General features: G+C 29.6%; 1 protein-coding gene across 3 annotated transcripts in view; it reads right to left on the reverse strand.

Annotated features, from left to right (window-relative positions):
- Positions 1-4799: 4799 nt before the first annotated feature.
- The window catches only part of LOC111038278 (alpha-actinin, sarcomeric), a 35787-nt gene continuing 23327 nt past the window's right edge, over positions 4800-17259 (reverse strand). Inside the window, exons 2-16 of one of the 3 annotated variants that reach the window (XM_022321318.1) lie at positions 12221-12455; positions 11741-11915; positions 11431-11591; positions 11033-11128; positions 9571-9656; positions 8942-9034; positions 8636-8866; positions 8241-8539; positions 7985-8156; positions 7425-7661; positions 7277-7361; positions 6974-7205; positions 6648-6897; positions 6422-6580; positions 4800-6352 (exon numbers count right to left, since the gene is read on the reverse strand). In XM_022321318.1, the coding sequence (XP_022177010.1) occupies positions 6194-6352; positions 6422-6580; positions 6648-6897; positions 6974-7205; positions 7277-7361; positions 7425-7661; positions 7985-8156; positions 8241-8539; positions 8636-8866; positions 8942-9034; positions 9571-9656; positions 11033-11128; positions 11431-11591; positions 11741-11915; positions 12221-12455 (2670 nt within the window). In that variant the 3' untranslated portion in view covers positions 4800-6193. The remainder of the gene's footprint in view (positions 6353-6421; positions 6581-6647; positions 6898-6973; positions 7206-7276; positions 7362-7424; positions 7662-7984; positions 8157-8240; positions 8540-8635; positions 8867-8941; positions 9035-9570; positions 9657-11032; positions 11129-11430; positions 11592-11740; positions 11916-12220; positions 12456-17259) is intronic. The other 2 variants (XM_022321316.1, XM_022321317.1) reach the window with 2 other exon arrangements.

Here is a 17259-nt window from a genome sequence, read left to right on the forward strand (position 1 = left end):
TTTTCAACTTGTTGTTAAATATTTTGACAGTTGCCCATTGGTAGGAGAAGGCGCAAAGCCACATAATACCCGACATTTTGTCGGATTTTCGAAAAAATTAGACCGAGTGATTTCAATGATAACCTAACCTAACTAACACACCACGATGAGGAGGTACATTTTCCGCGTATAGTACCTACACACATTAATTGTGTATTAATTACCATGTTATTATTACCCGATATCCGGACTAATTTAATCTCGAAGGTACGTGTATTGTTCAAACCATTAAATCATTTACTTCTCTTTAATAGTCATATTCTTACTGTGCTTGTTTTTTAATCAAAACCACGATGATTTTTTTTCTCATCATATATAATAAACTGACATTGAAAATTGCATACAATCTTCCACCGGTGTTAATACATTATCCATAACATTTGAATATAACTATTACTTATTAGGCAATTCTATTCCACATAATTCACTTGTTAATAAATATTTTGAAAATAATATCAAATTAAAACATATATGCGTGTAACGGAAATGCTGAATGTACGTACAAATATTTGTATTTGTTTATTCGACATTTTTAAGCCTACAATTATTTACTAAAACATAATTTAAATCCTGTAGGTTTTTTTTCGTTGTGTTTTTAAAAATACTTAAAATTCTATATTTAATCATGTGCCCAATATATTTGAAACTCTGCAAAACCAAATCAACATTTAATTTTAAAATGGTATAATTTTAAATTCTGTAACAGTACATTTGGCGTGAGTCCAACGTTTTCCCTACCGTGTAATAGGTGATCTACCTTTTATGTTCTGTGACCTTACCACATTCATAATTTATAAAATAAAATATAATAGATATTTTACTAAAAAATGATAATAGTGATTTATTGGCATCGGAAAAACAAATAAAATATAGTATAATATAATAATGCAATACCTACAGTAATTCCCTCGGGGAAACGTATAGCTAAAGTTCTGTACTTACTACATATTATGATAAAATACAATAAGATTAAAGTTCGGGGACAATACACTGATTTAATCATGTATAAGTCGTACGTTGGACCATTTCCGAAAATTTATTGCAAGGTTGACGTATGACAGCACAAAATATTATAGAATCTAGCAATCAGCTTATTAAGCACAATTATATTGCTGAAAATCGTGAGCATCGGACATACGAATCAAACAGCAACATTGTTTTTCGTAGGTAAATAAAACAAATATTTCCCTAGATTGACTTCTGATATCATCTACAAAGCAGTCTAAACGTACTAAAAGTACACTAGACAGTTTAAAATATTTTTTTCTTAAGTCGAATTATACCTGCTCGTTTTCCAGCCTTTTTTTTACAATTAGTGTGTACCCCATTAAATGTGTTTTTTACCCTAGAATATCATTTTTGTTGTAATAATATATGAAATATAAATCAAACAAATAATTTTATATTAAAATGATAATACATTATAATAAAAAAATATAGTGAATTTCAAAAAAAAAAAAATGAAAAGCTCTATTATCTTTAAAGTTTAATATAATAGATTTTCGAGAATAACTATTATTACATAGATATGTGAAAAAAATAACAATACCTATGGATATACTTTTAATGAATACCTAACACAGAGCTAAAATATGACGTGTAATATCGCAAAATATATCATTCCAGTAGGCGCAACATTACGGTTTAAGTGTTCGGACGAAATCGAATTCATCGACCCTATTGTTATTACCATATGCTGTAAATTTTGTTTTTGCATAAATCTCAATAGGGAAAATATTTGAAGAAGTCTAAGAAATCTCAATTATCCATGAATAACAGTAAAAACCGTAAAAAATGACAACGCAATAATGCACTTGAAGATACATTTCGAGCGTAAAATATTGAACCACAAGTATATTGAACATTATGGAAATCTAATTGACGTACGATTTAATACTAGTATGAGCATAAAATGTGTAATTCAAAAATATTATAATCATTTTTGCTCCTACACGAGAACCTATTTTGAGATAACACAGTGGGGATAACGCGGTTAGTTCTCTCTACACATGTACGGTCCAATCTTTTTAATTTGATGTACGACATGTCCGACCACGACCCCGCCTTTGGCACAATTAAAACTCGTAAACAACACTTGAATGAACGCAATAAAGTATGACCCTTATATAAAATCAATTGTGTTCATGTGCCGTTTATAATATACATTCGAGCATTGCATTAAACATCGGCATACATTTTACACGCACCAACTGACCTATTAAAAATGTACCTATACGTGGTTTCTTTTTTCGACTATAGTTAGTATTTAGGTGCGCATATATATTTTTAATATTTAATAAATTTAACCCTCGGCAGCAGGGGCCATTGCGGGATTTGCAAAAAACAAAAATATTTACAATGACATATTATTATAAACCTTGTACAATAATTAGTATTAGAATTTATTTACCTATTAATTTTGAAGAAATGATGAATATTGGGCACGTGTTTATATTTCACTGCACGTACACTTCCCGGAGATTTTTTTCATAATTTTTCGAAACTAAAAATTGACTATTTATTAAAACATACGAGTAAATTAAAATCCATAATCATATTTTATTATACATCGTATTGTATCGAAAGACGAGTGATATCATAATTATTAATTACTACACCTGGTTACCTAACTATATTATTCTTTATAGACACCAAAAATAATGTATACCGCCAGTATACCTAATATTAAACCTAACCTAAGCAATCAGATTTTGGACTAACCTAGTTAACGATGGTAAAAACAAATTAAACATAACACGTTATTTGAGTATGACGTGACTCCCAATATGAATGAATGCCTTGCAATTAAAACATAACTATTTTAGAGTTTCATTTATAACATGGGAAAATGCAATGAAATCATTTTAAACATGATTTCAATTAGCTACATTTCCTTAATATGCAAATAAAAATAATTCAAGTTTGAAGGCTTTTGTCTTTGTACAAGAAACTGTATCTATATATAATTCTACCTACAATATTTCATTACATCCAGAGAATTTGCAAATGTAATAAGCTAGTCCCGTCAGTGGCGTGCAGATAAGGCACTTTTGAGGCAATTGTCTCAAGACAATTTAAGTGGATGTGACTGGGAAACTTCAAACACGATAACATTTAAATATAATTGCTTATGATTTAAAGGTTGACAGTTATTTTAGATTCTGTCCGAAACGAGAATTAATGGGAGTAAATTGATTTTTCAACGTCATTATTTCGTTTCTTTTTTTTTTTGTGAACATTTTTCGGGCGGCGAACGAGTGTCATGCAAAAACCTTATAAGTAATATATACACAAGAAAAACAATTCTGAGTGAAGACTCCGAATTTTCACTAATTTAGTAGGTTGAATTAATTTTAAAAAAAAATGAAAATGTCGTTGTTGTATGAAATATACTAGTACAATTTAAAGGTTTCAAGTTCCTATACCTACAGTCCTACAAATAATACTTTTAAATTATAACTAAATAACTAAAATCATTAATCTTTGTTTAAAATTTAAAATATCTAATTATGTCTAAATTTGAACTTAGATTGTCTATAAGAATAAATTGTGCTTATAAATTGTTCAGATTTTATTTTTCCAATATGAACTGCTTATGAGTAACTTCGTAATTTATTTTCAAGATTGAGCAACAAAAAATTAACACTATAATATACATTTTTACCTAAAAAATAATTTGCAAATGTCCGTGATTTTGATAAATTTTGTCAAAATTGTAACTTTAAATGCTTATAATAAAAAGATCTTGACTATATGCCTGTAATATTTATAAACTGTTATAATAACAACTTATGAAAAACCTTGTATTAAGTTTCCAAACTTTTTGATTGATTGAAAACATTGTTATTGTCATTTGCAGAATAAAAATGAAAAATATCTGATGTCTATAAATAGCTCAAACAGCGTTTACATATTTCTAAAATTATATTCTGGACACAAAATACTAATATTAACATTAAATTTGGTGAAAAATGTAAGTATTGTTTTGTCAAAAATATGGTTTTGAATAAAAATTCCCGTTTTTCTTAATTTTTTTTTTTTTGTTTTCCTGATTATTAAGAAAATTATAATAATTTTTTACTTTTGATGACCTACTCCTACAAGTTCACACTATATCTAATTTGCTACTAAAATCCAATTTAATTTTTACTGCCCCAAAAAGTGAACAGACACAAAAAAAATTTTAAAAATTAAAAGAGAAATTAAAATACAAAACAATTGTGTTACGCATTTTTCTATTTTTACAATATTATTTCATTTTTTTTTTTAAATTGTTTTACCATAACTAGTTACTTCATTTTCAAATTAACTTAAGAACTTAACCAATTAAATTGATTGTTTAATATTTAATCTATGGTAGAAAAACTTTCTTACATTACCAGTGGGTAGTGGCTTATGAGAGGCATTTTTTGACGTTTAAGTAGATAGATAATATTATAATAATGTGTTAAAAATCTGTTGAAAAATATTTACCATGAGAAATTATGATACAAAAGTGTACACATATTAGGTATTCCGAAAATACTTAAATTAATAAAAAAATTCAATGTTCACAATAATTAATTTTACTCTTATTAAATAGTGATTTAACCAGTTATCACGACAAACTACTTACGGGTTCTTGATAGTCATACTTTTTGTAAAAATATCAAAATCTCATATTTTAGGTTTTTGAGTGCAACAAGTCCCCTACTCCCGTGGTAGATATTAGGAAATTTTAACAAACAAGGAATGTATAGCAAATAAAAACAACAAATAAATAGTTCTCACAACACAACGGGTATATATTTAAATAAATACATTTTGTTGTTTCTTTTTTACAATGTGTTTAGTAAACATCATCGTTAACATATCAACTATTTGATTAACTGTAAATACACGCTTCTGTCGTAGATTTCACATAGGAATTTAATCGGATTAAAACATATTTGAGAGACAATATTTCTCAAGACTGGGGTGGGAGGATAGACGCATGAATATTGGTCACATCCGATTGGGTGGCATTGCGTACATGCAACTTATAACTTACAATACATAGATATATTATTCGGTCGAGGGGGGAGAAAATATTACTCTTCTTATGGCATCTCAAAGTTGCGTGACACACGCAGCAGCGAATGCGCAACGGAAAATACATACAATTTTGCAAAAAAAATAAATAAATAAATAAAAATAAAATCATGTTTTTTCCGCGCACAATAATAATAATCATACATTAAATAAAATAATAATAATAATAACTAAAAATAAAATACACACTATACAATAAGAATAAATAAGATGAGAGTTATCATTCGCGGCAAAACGATGGTAAATAGGGTGTTCACGAAAGAGAGAGAAAGAAAAAAAACAATTGACTGATATTTCAACGCAATAATCCAACGCAAAAAAATTACATAATATGATTATTATTTAGTGTACATATGCATAAGACATAGCAAAAATAACAAAGTATCTGGTGAAAATTATATAATATATTCAATTTTAGTTAACTACTTTATTGTACAAAAATAAATGTGCGTTGAGCAAGAATATTTTGGTACTCTCTTATGACAAAACAATTAAATACTTTTCATAATTTTGAAAAACACAACACAATGAGTTGAACAACAGATTAATTTGAATATAATACAATATATAGGTTTTGGCAATAGTTGGTCCTGAAGATATGTGTAAAGATTTTAAGATTAGTCAAAATGTTAAATTGTTCTAAGGGCAATAAATAAACAAATAAAACATAAAAAACTGATGTATCTCATTAAATTATTAGAAAAAAACCGTCAAGGCCAAAAATTATATATTCTTTAATAAGCCTATAATAAATATCTTCTATATCTAAAAAAAATGAAAATTCTTTGAAAAGTAATACGTGGGGAGGAGTATTTTTTAAATTTTATATGCCTTTTCATTTTTATTGTTTTTAAGAAGTTTAAAGCAATAATAAATACGATTTTCATTATATTTTTTATTATTAATACGCGCGGACGGACGTGTAAATAGTAGATGTGACTAGTAGATGATCCAATTAAAAAATTTCAGAATGAATTTTATTCTTCATTTGATATAATCTAGTTGTTAATAATCCTTGGTAATTTTTTTTACTTGTTTGAATATTATTATTTTTTTTTTTTGTTTGTTTATAAATATTGATGATTTACAGATCCGACTCGCCATATAAAGCAGTTGAAAATGACATGTAGTCAAGAGCTCCTGGTACAGCATTGACACCCTTGTATGGAGCCATTCGTTGTATACAGTATTCCGCCTGGTCTGGTGGAAGTTCCCGCCTTAGTTCATCGGATAAAATGTATGGCTATAATGAAATTAACGTGGAATTAAAAAACAAATTCTAAATATTTTATAGAAAATAATTTGATTGTACCTTGTCGCCTGCCAGAATGCGGAACGAATCAATCACTTGTTCAGCAGTATCAGTATCTGTGGATTCTCGAGTCATAAAGTCCAAGAAAGCATCAAAGTGCACGTAACCAGTGCTATTGGGGTCAACTACAGCTAATATGCGTTGGAAATCAATTTCACCCTGCGCATCATAAGCTCAATGTTAAGGTACATATAAAATATACTTTCAATTAAAAAATATGATTTACCTGTCTATCCTTTCCAATGCTATAGCCAATGGACACCAAACACGATTTAAATTCTTCAGGGGCCAATCGGCCTGTACGGTTCTTGTCAAAATGATTAAAGCTAGCCCTAAATTCATTCAGTTGTTCCTGAGTTATACCCTTGGAGTCTCTGGTCAATATTTGGTTTTCTACTTCATTCACATTGCGATTTATGGACGTCAATAGTTGTTCCCATCCAACACGTAGTGTCTCCATTGTGTATTGAGTATACCTATAAACAAATAAACAATACATTATTGGAATAGGCTGTTGTAAATTTTTTCTGTATAATAAGCGATTGACTGTACCTGTTTTCGAAGATCATACCCTCTTGTACAGCTTGGTGGATTTTCTCTAATTCCTCAATATGTGGCTTGTATGCAAACACATTCTGTTCGTATTGTTTCAGTTGGTGCAATTGATCTTCCAGAGAACCTTGCAATCCCATACCGATGGCCGTGACAGCGTCCATTTGCCTCTCAATCCAAGGACCCACTTGATTTGACTTCTCCGCAAATTGACGACGTAGCATCTCATTGTCTGCAAAACAAAATCAGTTATAAAACAATGTTGCACATACATAATTTACAGCAAAACATTTTAATAGTTACTTTGTTGTTTTCTGAGTTCAGCTTGGAGGGTCGTGTCTCTTTGGGGCACTAAATGTTTCACTTCAGACCATTTTTTGCTTAAATCCTATATACAGATACACATGAAACAAATGTTAAAAATAATGTGCATTACAAAAACTATACATACACTAGAAGTCAAAGTAGTGTACGGGTTCTGAAGACCACCAGGTATTTGGTATTTTTGTACAGTTGACTCAACATCTTTGACCAGTCCAATGATAGAGTTGTACTCTTTGTCAGCATCAGACAAAGTAGCCTTAAATTGTCCATGTGCATCAATCAATCCTTGGATTTCCTCAACAGTGTGTACAATGAACATGTCCACTAAATCTTCACGTGTACCATCCAACCAGTTGTTGAAAGGCTAATTTAATATGAAATTTAAAGTTAGTTTTAATTTTTAATTATATTCAGAGACAAAACCAACATTTATTTTTTTTTTTGTATGTGTCATACATAATTAAAGTATAAGATGCTCTAATTCAGTTTAGGGCAAAAAGACTTATTACATCTTATAAAGAAGAATCTGTATTTTCATAGTAAATTAGCATGTTAATAAAGCATTTAATTTAATTTCTCTTGTTATTAATCATTTATAACTTATTAAAAATGATCCAAAATCAGATGGTGATGTTAAGGCCAATGTTGAGGCCCAGTACTCAGGACTATTTTTTTGGTTGTACTTACAGCTGCTCTCTTAGCGAATTCCAAATGCAATATATCAATTTTCTCTAATATTTTTTCTGCATCATCCAAATCAGTTCTCCGTTTCTGTGTCAAGCTACCTAATCTGTCCCATTGGTCACAAATACGTTGACAGCGTATATTTACACTTGTACTATCATGATATTCCAAAGTACTGAGATTAAGTAAAAAATGAAAAATAATTATAAATTTATAATAAACAGCAATAATACCTAATAATAAAGAATCACTAATTTACTTTAATTCATGTGCAATAGCTGCTATCTGCTCAACTCTGTCTTGATGTGCAGCTAAGTCACTCTCAAAGGCTTCATGTTTCTTTTTCAAAGCCTTTAGATCGTTTAGCTTGCATTGCCTGAAGTCAGAGCTCTGCAACATCTCTTCTTTGCCGCGTGTCCAATCTTCATGAGTGTCAGCCTTCGCCTTGAACTTTTGTGCCAAATGTTCCAAACGTTCTAATCTCATCATTTCGGACAACAACCAATCTTCAAATGACTTTTCTGATTGTTCAAGACCTTTCCATGCATTGGCAATGTCCTAGTAAATTCAGTTTACAACAATTTCAGTCAATCAGATTTCCCGTGAGGAAGGGAAAGAGAGAAAAACATTACAACTAGATGGACTTTTACTCACAGAAACCATTTTTCCTTCAGTTGGCATGTATGCAGGCCTGTTGGATAAACGCAATTTTGTTTGCAGCGTGTTAAAGTTTGTCTCAAGCTTGGCTTTCTGTTCTACACGTGGGGGCTTATGTTTACGTCTGTAAGTGCGGTATTCTTCAAGCCTTTTCTGCACACCTGACAACGAATTGTCAGCCTGTCGGCTCTGCAGCCACGGCAATGTACGCCTAATCCATTCCAAAAGCTAAATAACAGATGGTAAAAATTGAACGTCATAAATTCTTCCCTGAAAGTCCTACTTTGTAAATAATATACTCACGTCACTAGCCAAACGTTCGTATTCTTCCATCAAACGCTCGTTCTCTTGGTTCACTTTGAGTACTTTGCAGATTCTGTTTGCTGCAGTCTCGGCCTATAAAAAGTCAAAAATTATGCAATTTTAATTCTCAATTCCGTTAACAGAATGTCAGCACATCATTTGCTTTCTCTCTCCGGCCCAGGAGCAGCAACATAGCTAATGTACTATTAGCAGAACCAATGATTAGTTATTACTTTAAATATTAGAATGAATTCACCTACTATCAAACTTTAAATTAAGAACATTACCTATATCCCTAGATTGGCTATTTTATGGTGTTTTATTTTTTATAAAAATTATAAGCTTGTAAATTATTACAATTTAAAAATGCTTATAAATTGTAAACAAATTAAAATATTGTAAAAAAACCAAGTAGGGATACATGTAATGTTCTTAGCTTAAAGTTTAATAATAGGTAAATTCACTCTAATATCAAAAGTAATGTTGATTTCTGTTGATTCACGCTGTTGATTCTGTTAAACAGAAATTTACTATGTTCTGTATGGATCAGAGAGAGTAAACAAATTGTGTATTGACATCCTCTTAAAATATTAGTCACAAAAAGCTAACAAAGTAAAAGGCACAATTACCTTCTGGGCTCCAGAAAAGCAATGGTAATACGATGAAACATAAGTCATTATGGCTCTTTCGTCTGGCATTGCCGTATTGGTCATATCTATTAATGTTATAACAAACATGCACATGTTAGATTCACTCAAAACTCAAAAGCAATCAAAATTGTACTATAGTATTAAGTATATTATAAACAATAATATTGTTCACAGCGCAGGGTCACATGACATATCTTAAAAGAATATTTTATTTTATTGGGCTGAGGCTTTTTGTTTTGGACTGCAACCTTTATGCTAGTTAATAAATGTTTTCTGCAGTTTTTAAAATGTATTTTGTATTATAATCAATTATTTTACCAATCCCAGATTTTTATCATCAATCACTAATACTTTACGTTAGTGGTTGACCTAGCTTGTACTTTAAAATAATTATATTATAATAACAATAATTTTACCTTAAAATAATTGTATAAATTTATAAATTTAAAAATTATTTATATAAATACCATATTAAATAGTATCATCATATTATTATTATCTGTAATATAAAATAAATTATATTTTTGGTATTCATATTATTGTGATTACTTGTTATAGGTACGTTATAAGTATGTGGCATGTTAAAATCTTCAAATTGTAGACCTGTGTGAAAATATTAATTTAAAAAAATAAAATTGAAACGACGCCATTTAGTTTGTACAAATTATTATTAGATATTACAATAGTTTATAATATGGCAAGGGTGGGAAGTGAGTTATACAGTCGCAGGCGACGTGTGCGGCACGAGTTGCAGGAGAGGGTAAGATTTCGCCTAAGATTGAAATTACCTTCCCGCAAGAGTCACACTACTATTTTTGTCACGCTTCTGCGTTCATCGATCACAACAAAGGTAATGTAGGGATCTATGCAACGAACAAACTATTCTAGGGAAAACAATTTCATGAAAGAAAAATGTTGACGCGTCATGCAAGGTAATAATAATATATGAATATAATATGTAACTAAAAGTGTATGTTTTGTAAGGACCGATTTATAGTTAAGTGACTGGTTGAGCAGGAGATACGCCCGTCACTTTTGGGGATTTCAATTTTACAACCCGGCACTATGGGGATTCCTATTTTACGGCTAGCTGGACGGAGACAGGTCGTTTTCCAAAGCTTCAAACGCCATCAAAAACTAAACTATCAATGTAGGCGTCACAAAAAAATAATTTTTTTTTTTATTAATAACGAGTCTGTCGCAAAATGTACGCACACAATATAATTAGATAGTAGCGAAGAATCGTTTTATGCTCCATTCGGCACTATTTATTATAAAATGTGGTTAAGTAACTATAGCATAGTATGGATATATATTATATATACACCGTGGAGAGAAAATGTATTCTAAAATTATTTAACTATCACACAAAACGCAGACATTTATTATTATTGAGAGTTTGTTAGTGTTGGTTTACACGGGACAAAAGCGGGATGTACACGCGTTTTTACCTGTTGCGCCCCTTGGAATGCGTGATAATAACACGACACATAGGTCATGATCGCGCGTTCGTCCGGTTTCGGAGTGTTTATCAAATCTACACAAAACACGACCGTGAAAAGTTTTCATTTAAAACATATTAATATATACAACCGCGATAAATTCACGGATGATATAATATTCTATTTGTAATAAGACGAAGATAGCGCCGATGACCATTATAATACCAACATTATAATTTATTGGATATATTAGTGTATTCATCTAACTGGATGACGCGCGAGGGAGACGACGAAATATATACAATAAGTCACAATACTACAATAGTAATAAATGTATTAATTATAATATTATGTCTCTCAACATTATACGATAACGAACTAGCATACGATAACGTACCTTCTGGGTCCAACATGCGGGGTATGTCCAAGTACTTCTCGGCGACATCGAACGCGGTGTTCAAATTCTGCAGAGGATTATCCTTAGACAGCTTATGGTAATCGATAAGATCGGGCCGGTGACGGTGAATGAGGGCGCAGAAGGCCAAACCATCCTTGAAACTGGAATGAAAATATGGCCGAGGTGAGAAACAATAGTTAAATTATCTATAATTTGAAGGACGGACTCGTATGCCGACTGTCCATAATAAACTTAAAATAAAATGCAGTTATGCGCAATCTTAAAATATTTAGACTTGCACAAAACGCACCTGAGATGGAAGTTTTGCACGTTGACGTTCTTGTACGGGGCTGTCTTGCGTTGACACCACAGCAACAGACCCTCCTTGGCAGTCATTTCCTCCACAGATATGTCTTGGATGGCGAACCTCAAGATGATCGTCCATATCATACCCAAAGTCATTTTTAAATTTCCATCGACAATTTCTACAAACGGGCGGTACACATTAACACATACATCACAATAATATATACATTAAACGGCCGGTCTGCAATTTATCAATGTATATGATTGGTAAATATAAAAGCAGACGGATGTCGACGAGCAATGACTTTTTTTTCTAAACCAACTAAAATACACTTTTCCAGCAACCAAAAGTAATATAATTTAATTATACCTACTCGAGTAGGTAATATCTGTAATAATCATACTATTATACTAATACGGTTTATCAAGTAATTTTCACTAGGCTTGATCGACATCCGAGGCCTATTTAATATACTTGTCGTACCTTCGGCACCGATCGATACCAATTTCACGCCCTTGCTGGCTATGAAGTCGAGTGCTTTGTTGACATTGGCGATCTTATGGAAGCGCATTTTACCCCTGTCGGGTTTTGGTAATGTCTCTCCGGAAATCACTTCGAGGAGCAACATGAGTTTGAGCCCGTTACGGAAGTCCTCTTCGATGTTCTCGATGGCTGTTCCCGCTTTGCGCAAGTGCGAGTTGCACCATGCCGTAAAGGTCTGAAAACAATTAAATCACTCGTTATTAATCATTGACCACGATTTCATAAACAATACAATACAATATATACATAGTTTCTAGAAATCCGACAAAATACCAAATTTTTGAATACTTGATATTTTTGTATCACTTAAGAATGATTCTGTGACAATAAAAACTTCTGTTTTTCAAACAGGAACCCCCTGTTTCACTTTTAATTTTTCAGCAAGTATTTTTTTGAGAATTTTGACGCACCTATCTAAATCAAAATACGAGCGAATAGTTTTTGAGTTGTATAACTTTGTGTACTAATGATAATATGTCTATGGTAATGGGTTAAGTAGATATGGATTTGTACTAATATAAATACTTTCTAAAAACGGTTTAAGTATAATAAATACTACACCTAATATGTATTTAGTATACTATCTGACTATGTATGTATAATGTTTATATTTTTGCTAAACCATTTTTAAGGATTTTTATCCTTAGTATGAACATTTTAATGACTCAGAAAATAATCATTAAAATTTTGATTTAGGTACATTTTCAAAAATATCATTCATTTATTAAATTATTAATTTGCAGTTAAAAAAGAGTTCTCATTTATAGTACTTATTCAAGTATAGAAGTTTGTATTAACACATTCGTCCTTAAGAAGTACAAAAAATATTAGGTCTTTAGGTATACCTAAAAATTCTAAAAATCAGAATTTAAATCGACGTACTATTAAAGGGGAAAATGGGGGGGGGGGGCGAGCGTGCTTATAAAATCACCCTGTATAATCTTAACAGTATAATACGGTAATATATTCTTAATTTAATATTTTAAGATAAAAATTTAAATTATACATCGCAATCCAGTAACATTTTATAAAAAAAGATGACATTTTAAAACAAGTAGTATGCCCATTAATAATAATATCATACATCAAGGTAAATGCTATAATGTATAAGCTGCATATTTACATGAGTTTCAAACTAATAACTTCTTATATATTAGTTTATTAAATAATATCATAAACGTTGTTTATTATTAGGAACGATGTATTACTCGTATGTTTGAAAAATGTAATTGTTTAGAATCTAGACCATTGATTTAAACTACATTAACGTAGATATAATTAACAGATGTTCGTTATTGTGACCTACTTATAATTGTTATTTTAGTATTGGGCCAGTAAGTTTTATATTATCCGTGATATAAAAGTATAACTAAAATTTGAAGAACAAACTAGAATCCTAAATTAAATTTAGTGAAATTAAATTGCTGTCAGTCGTTGTTGCAGTAACGAACACGAAAAATAATAATATATTATAAAACGATAACATATTTGAATTATATTTTAGGTGGGCAAGTGACTGCTTTAAAATGAACACAAGTCTAGTATGAATTTGTTTTAGTATAGGTTACTGTATACAATATAATACAAACGATAACGGGAATATTTGAATTGGAGAAAATATGACTAAACGGTTTCGAACTAGTTGCTTAAGCAGTTGTATTATAGTAGTTAGTATAGTTACAACAATCAAAATACAAATCTTACTTTCTATATAACTTCACGTTCGTCAATATTTATTATTTATAGTTCTATACGAGTCTCTATATATAGGAGAGTCTAAAGAGACTGTGGAGCATACCTATATATATATTTTATATAAAAACGATAGATCAGCAATTATTGTATAAACGATTATTGTTACAATAATTCTATGTTGCGGTCACGCAGTCAGTCTATCTACGGAAGAGTTCGGCATCAGCATTCACTTTTCATATAATATACTGGGTGTCCGTCCTCCATTGTCTGTTTAAGAGTTAACCAACCAAACTTGGCTGAATACTTAGGATTATGTCTTAAGTTTTCTTCACTTTTGTTAGCACCTATACTCTATAAATTGTACTCTTATAGGTATTATATTATTCACATAGACCTTATACTCAGAGTATAAGGTCTATGATTATTCCAAAACGGTGACAATATTAAATTTCATAGGATAAATATTGAATTGTATACTTTATTTATTGTTTGTTTTTTAACTTTCTCCTTGAGATGCTAAGTCATACGTATAACAGACATGTGTCATTTATGAGTCTATTAACAGGATAACTCAAATTAACTTAAACCATAATAAATGGATTTGGTTTGAACAACTTTTGTTTTTTAATATTAAGTATACTATAAAAATCAATTTCTTAATAAGAACCCATACTTTTGAACAAAAGTTTTCTTGATTCTTTAAGAAAATGTCAATATTTGTATTATATATTATAACTATAGATTCATAGAATATAAAAGTAAAAGTATATACGTAATTGAAATATTATAAAACAATAGATACAATTATAATCCACTCGTTTAAATTTTAAATTTAATAAATCGTAAATAAATTGATATTTATAAACTTAACTATCTTAACTAACTACTACTGTAAAATGTATTAATGACATTAATTTAGTGAAATATATTTATACCTCAGATTTTTGAATCATGATAAAAAAAGTTGTTTGTAAAATACTTAAAATCAAAAGTTTACTTATTGCACATAAAAACTCTGTAGAAATCGACTGCGATAAACGCACGAACAGTGTGTGAAGGTGTATTACTGTGTTATTATCTAAAGGGTAATTCGACTACAGGTAACGGTGTTTGCCGAGGTGTTGGCGGGGTGTGGTGTACGATTAAGGAAATAAAAACAAATCTCGAACAAAAGAATATTAATAATTATTAAACGACATTGTCACTTATTGGCTACTTTAATACTATGTTTGGTATTTTAATTTTTACAGTAAACTACCATTTGAATATGCTTATTTTATACGTCCTAATAAGGTTGTTTTTATAAATGACTAGTTAATTCCGAATCATATACCTTTAGTACATTTGCCGCAGTAAGCCATGCATACCCGTTATCGAAAATTGTCGAGAAAAAATTATCAAGAATAAAACACACGGAATCCGGTTACCACAGTTATGCGATCGTAGTTGAGGCAGCAATACATAAAATAATAATATTCATCGCATAACCTTCTCTAAATATAATTTTATTTTCAACTTCATGTAGATTGAATTTTAATATAAATGTAAAGTACCTGTTATACCTAAGTACTTTAGATTAAGGTATAATACAGGAATGCACAATGACCGAAGTGCTTTGAATAAGTGGGAGGTGGGGAATCACATTATAAGCGTATTATAAATAATATTCAAATATTTAAAATCACACTTAAAGTTTCATTTATGCACTTAGCATTTTTTTTCTTCATTTTGTCAAATAAATTAAATAATAAAAATAATAATATATTCTATATAGTAGTCTAGAAATGGAAGTTAAAATTGAAAAATGATTAGAAGATTAATGAATAATAATATTCATTATAATATATGATCTATACAAAATGTATTAAAGAGGTGTAAATTGTTTAAAAATATTTTGTAGGGGATGAAATATTATGTAACTTTCTGTCTGTTTGTCAGCAGTTGTACAAACAATATCTTATCTATGTGACCTTTTTCCAAATTTCCAATAAAATTGTTTAACCTTTAACATTGAACTTATTAACTTGTACAGTCATACTAAAAAAAGATTATTTCGTTGTACAATCATCTGACTATCTAAACTATAATAAGCCATTGTACATATTTTGAATTTTCTAAATTATATTCTTAATGATGCGTTTGAAATAAAATTCAAATAAATCATTTAGGATTAGGTCATAGATTAAGTAATTGTTTTCATATCAATTATCAACTAGCAAAGACATTGCAATTAAAATATTCACTGTAATGTACCGGGAACCCATGATATATATAAATATTTGAATATAACTCAAAAGAATTGCAATTCCATTATTCCACTTCCGTTATAATTTACAGATTAAAGTCGCTTATCAGCATGAACTTACATTGAATATTGATACAAAACAATAACAGTACAATGTTTGACGTTTTAAGTGTCTTGGTTTAAGGTATGTTTACCTCCATACCGAGGTCAAAGTAAATTTAAAACATTTAGGCTATTGTGCATTATTATGACAAAACTCTATAGTCATTACACAGTTCTTTTTTTTCCAAAATCGATTGTTCAACACAAAGTTCATGATCATTAACTAGAGGGGAAACGTAATAAGTCACCAACAATGTTTTAAAATTTCTATATTACAAATTAATTTCCATTGTGCAATTCTATTATACAAAATTAGATTACTATTTTCTCCAACACGATTCTGGTTATAAAAATCAAAATTAAAAACGTGAAGTGGAAAAGAATGTAAACCTAATATTATTATTATGTCTGTGATAGACAACAGTTTCTAAAAAGAAAATGAAACAATTCGAGCATTCTCCAGCAAAAATATCAATATTAGTACATTTAACTATTATTATTGCTTATTATAAACTAATAATTTTAAGTATAAATACCTCCTAGATAATAATTATTACTATTATTTATTTAATATCCTCATCAATGTCAAAAATAATAGTTATATAAGCGTAGATTTTTAGTAGAAGGATATAATTAAGTACGTATAAGTTTCATACACATAACTGAATTATATTTTACTAAGTTGTAGTCGTTATTTAAGTATAAAATATGTTTTTGACTAACTTTATGTGGAGTAAACTAGAAAAATAATTAAAGATTCATAATTTATTCTTTAATCGGATTTGTTTTATACCTATAGAATAACTAATAGAATAAAAAATATATATTTACCTTATTCAAATCAATATGTTATTCGATGTAACATTTACAATATACAACCATATGTTTACATACAGTTAAATTTCATTGTATTTTCATATATTTTCGAATTACTTAT

Source organism: Myzus persicae, unplaced genomic scaffold (genome assembly GCF_001856785.1).
Source record: "Myzus persicae strain clone G006 unplaced genomic scaffold, MPER_G0061.0, whole genome shotgun sequence".
Lineage (NCBI taxonomy): Eukaryota > Metazoa > Arthropoda > Insecta > Hemiptera > Aphididae > Myzus > Myzus persicae.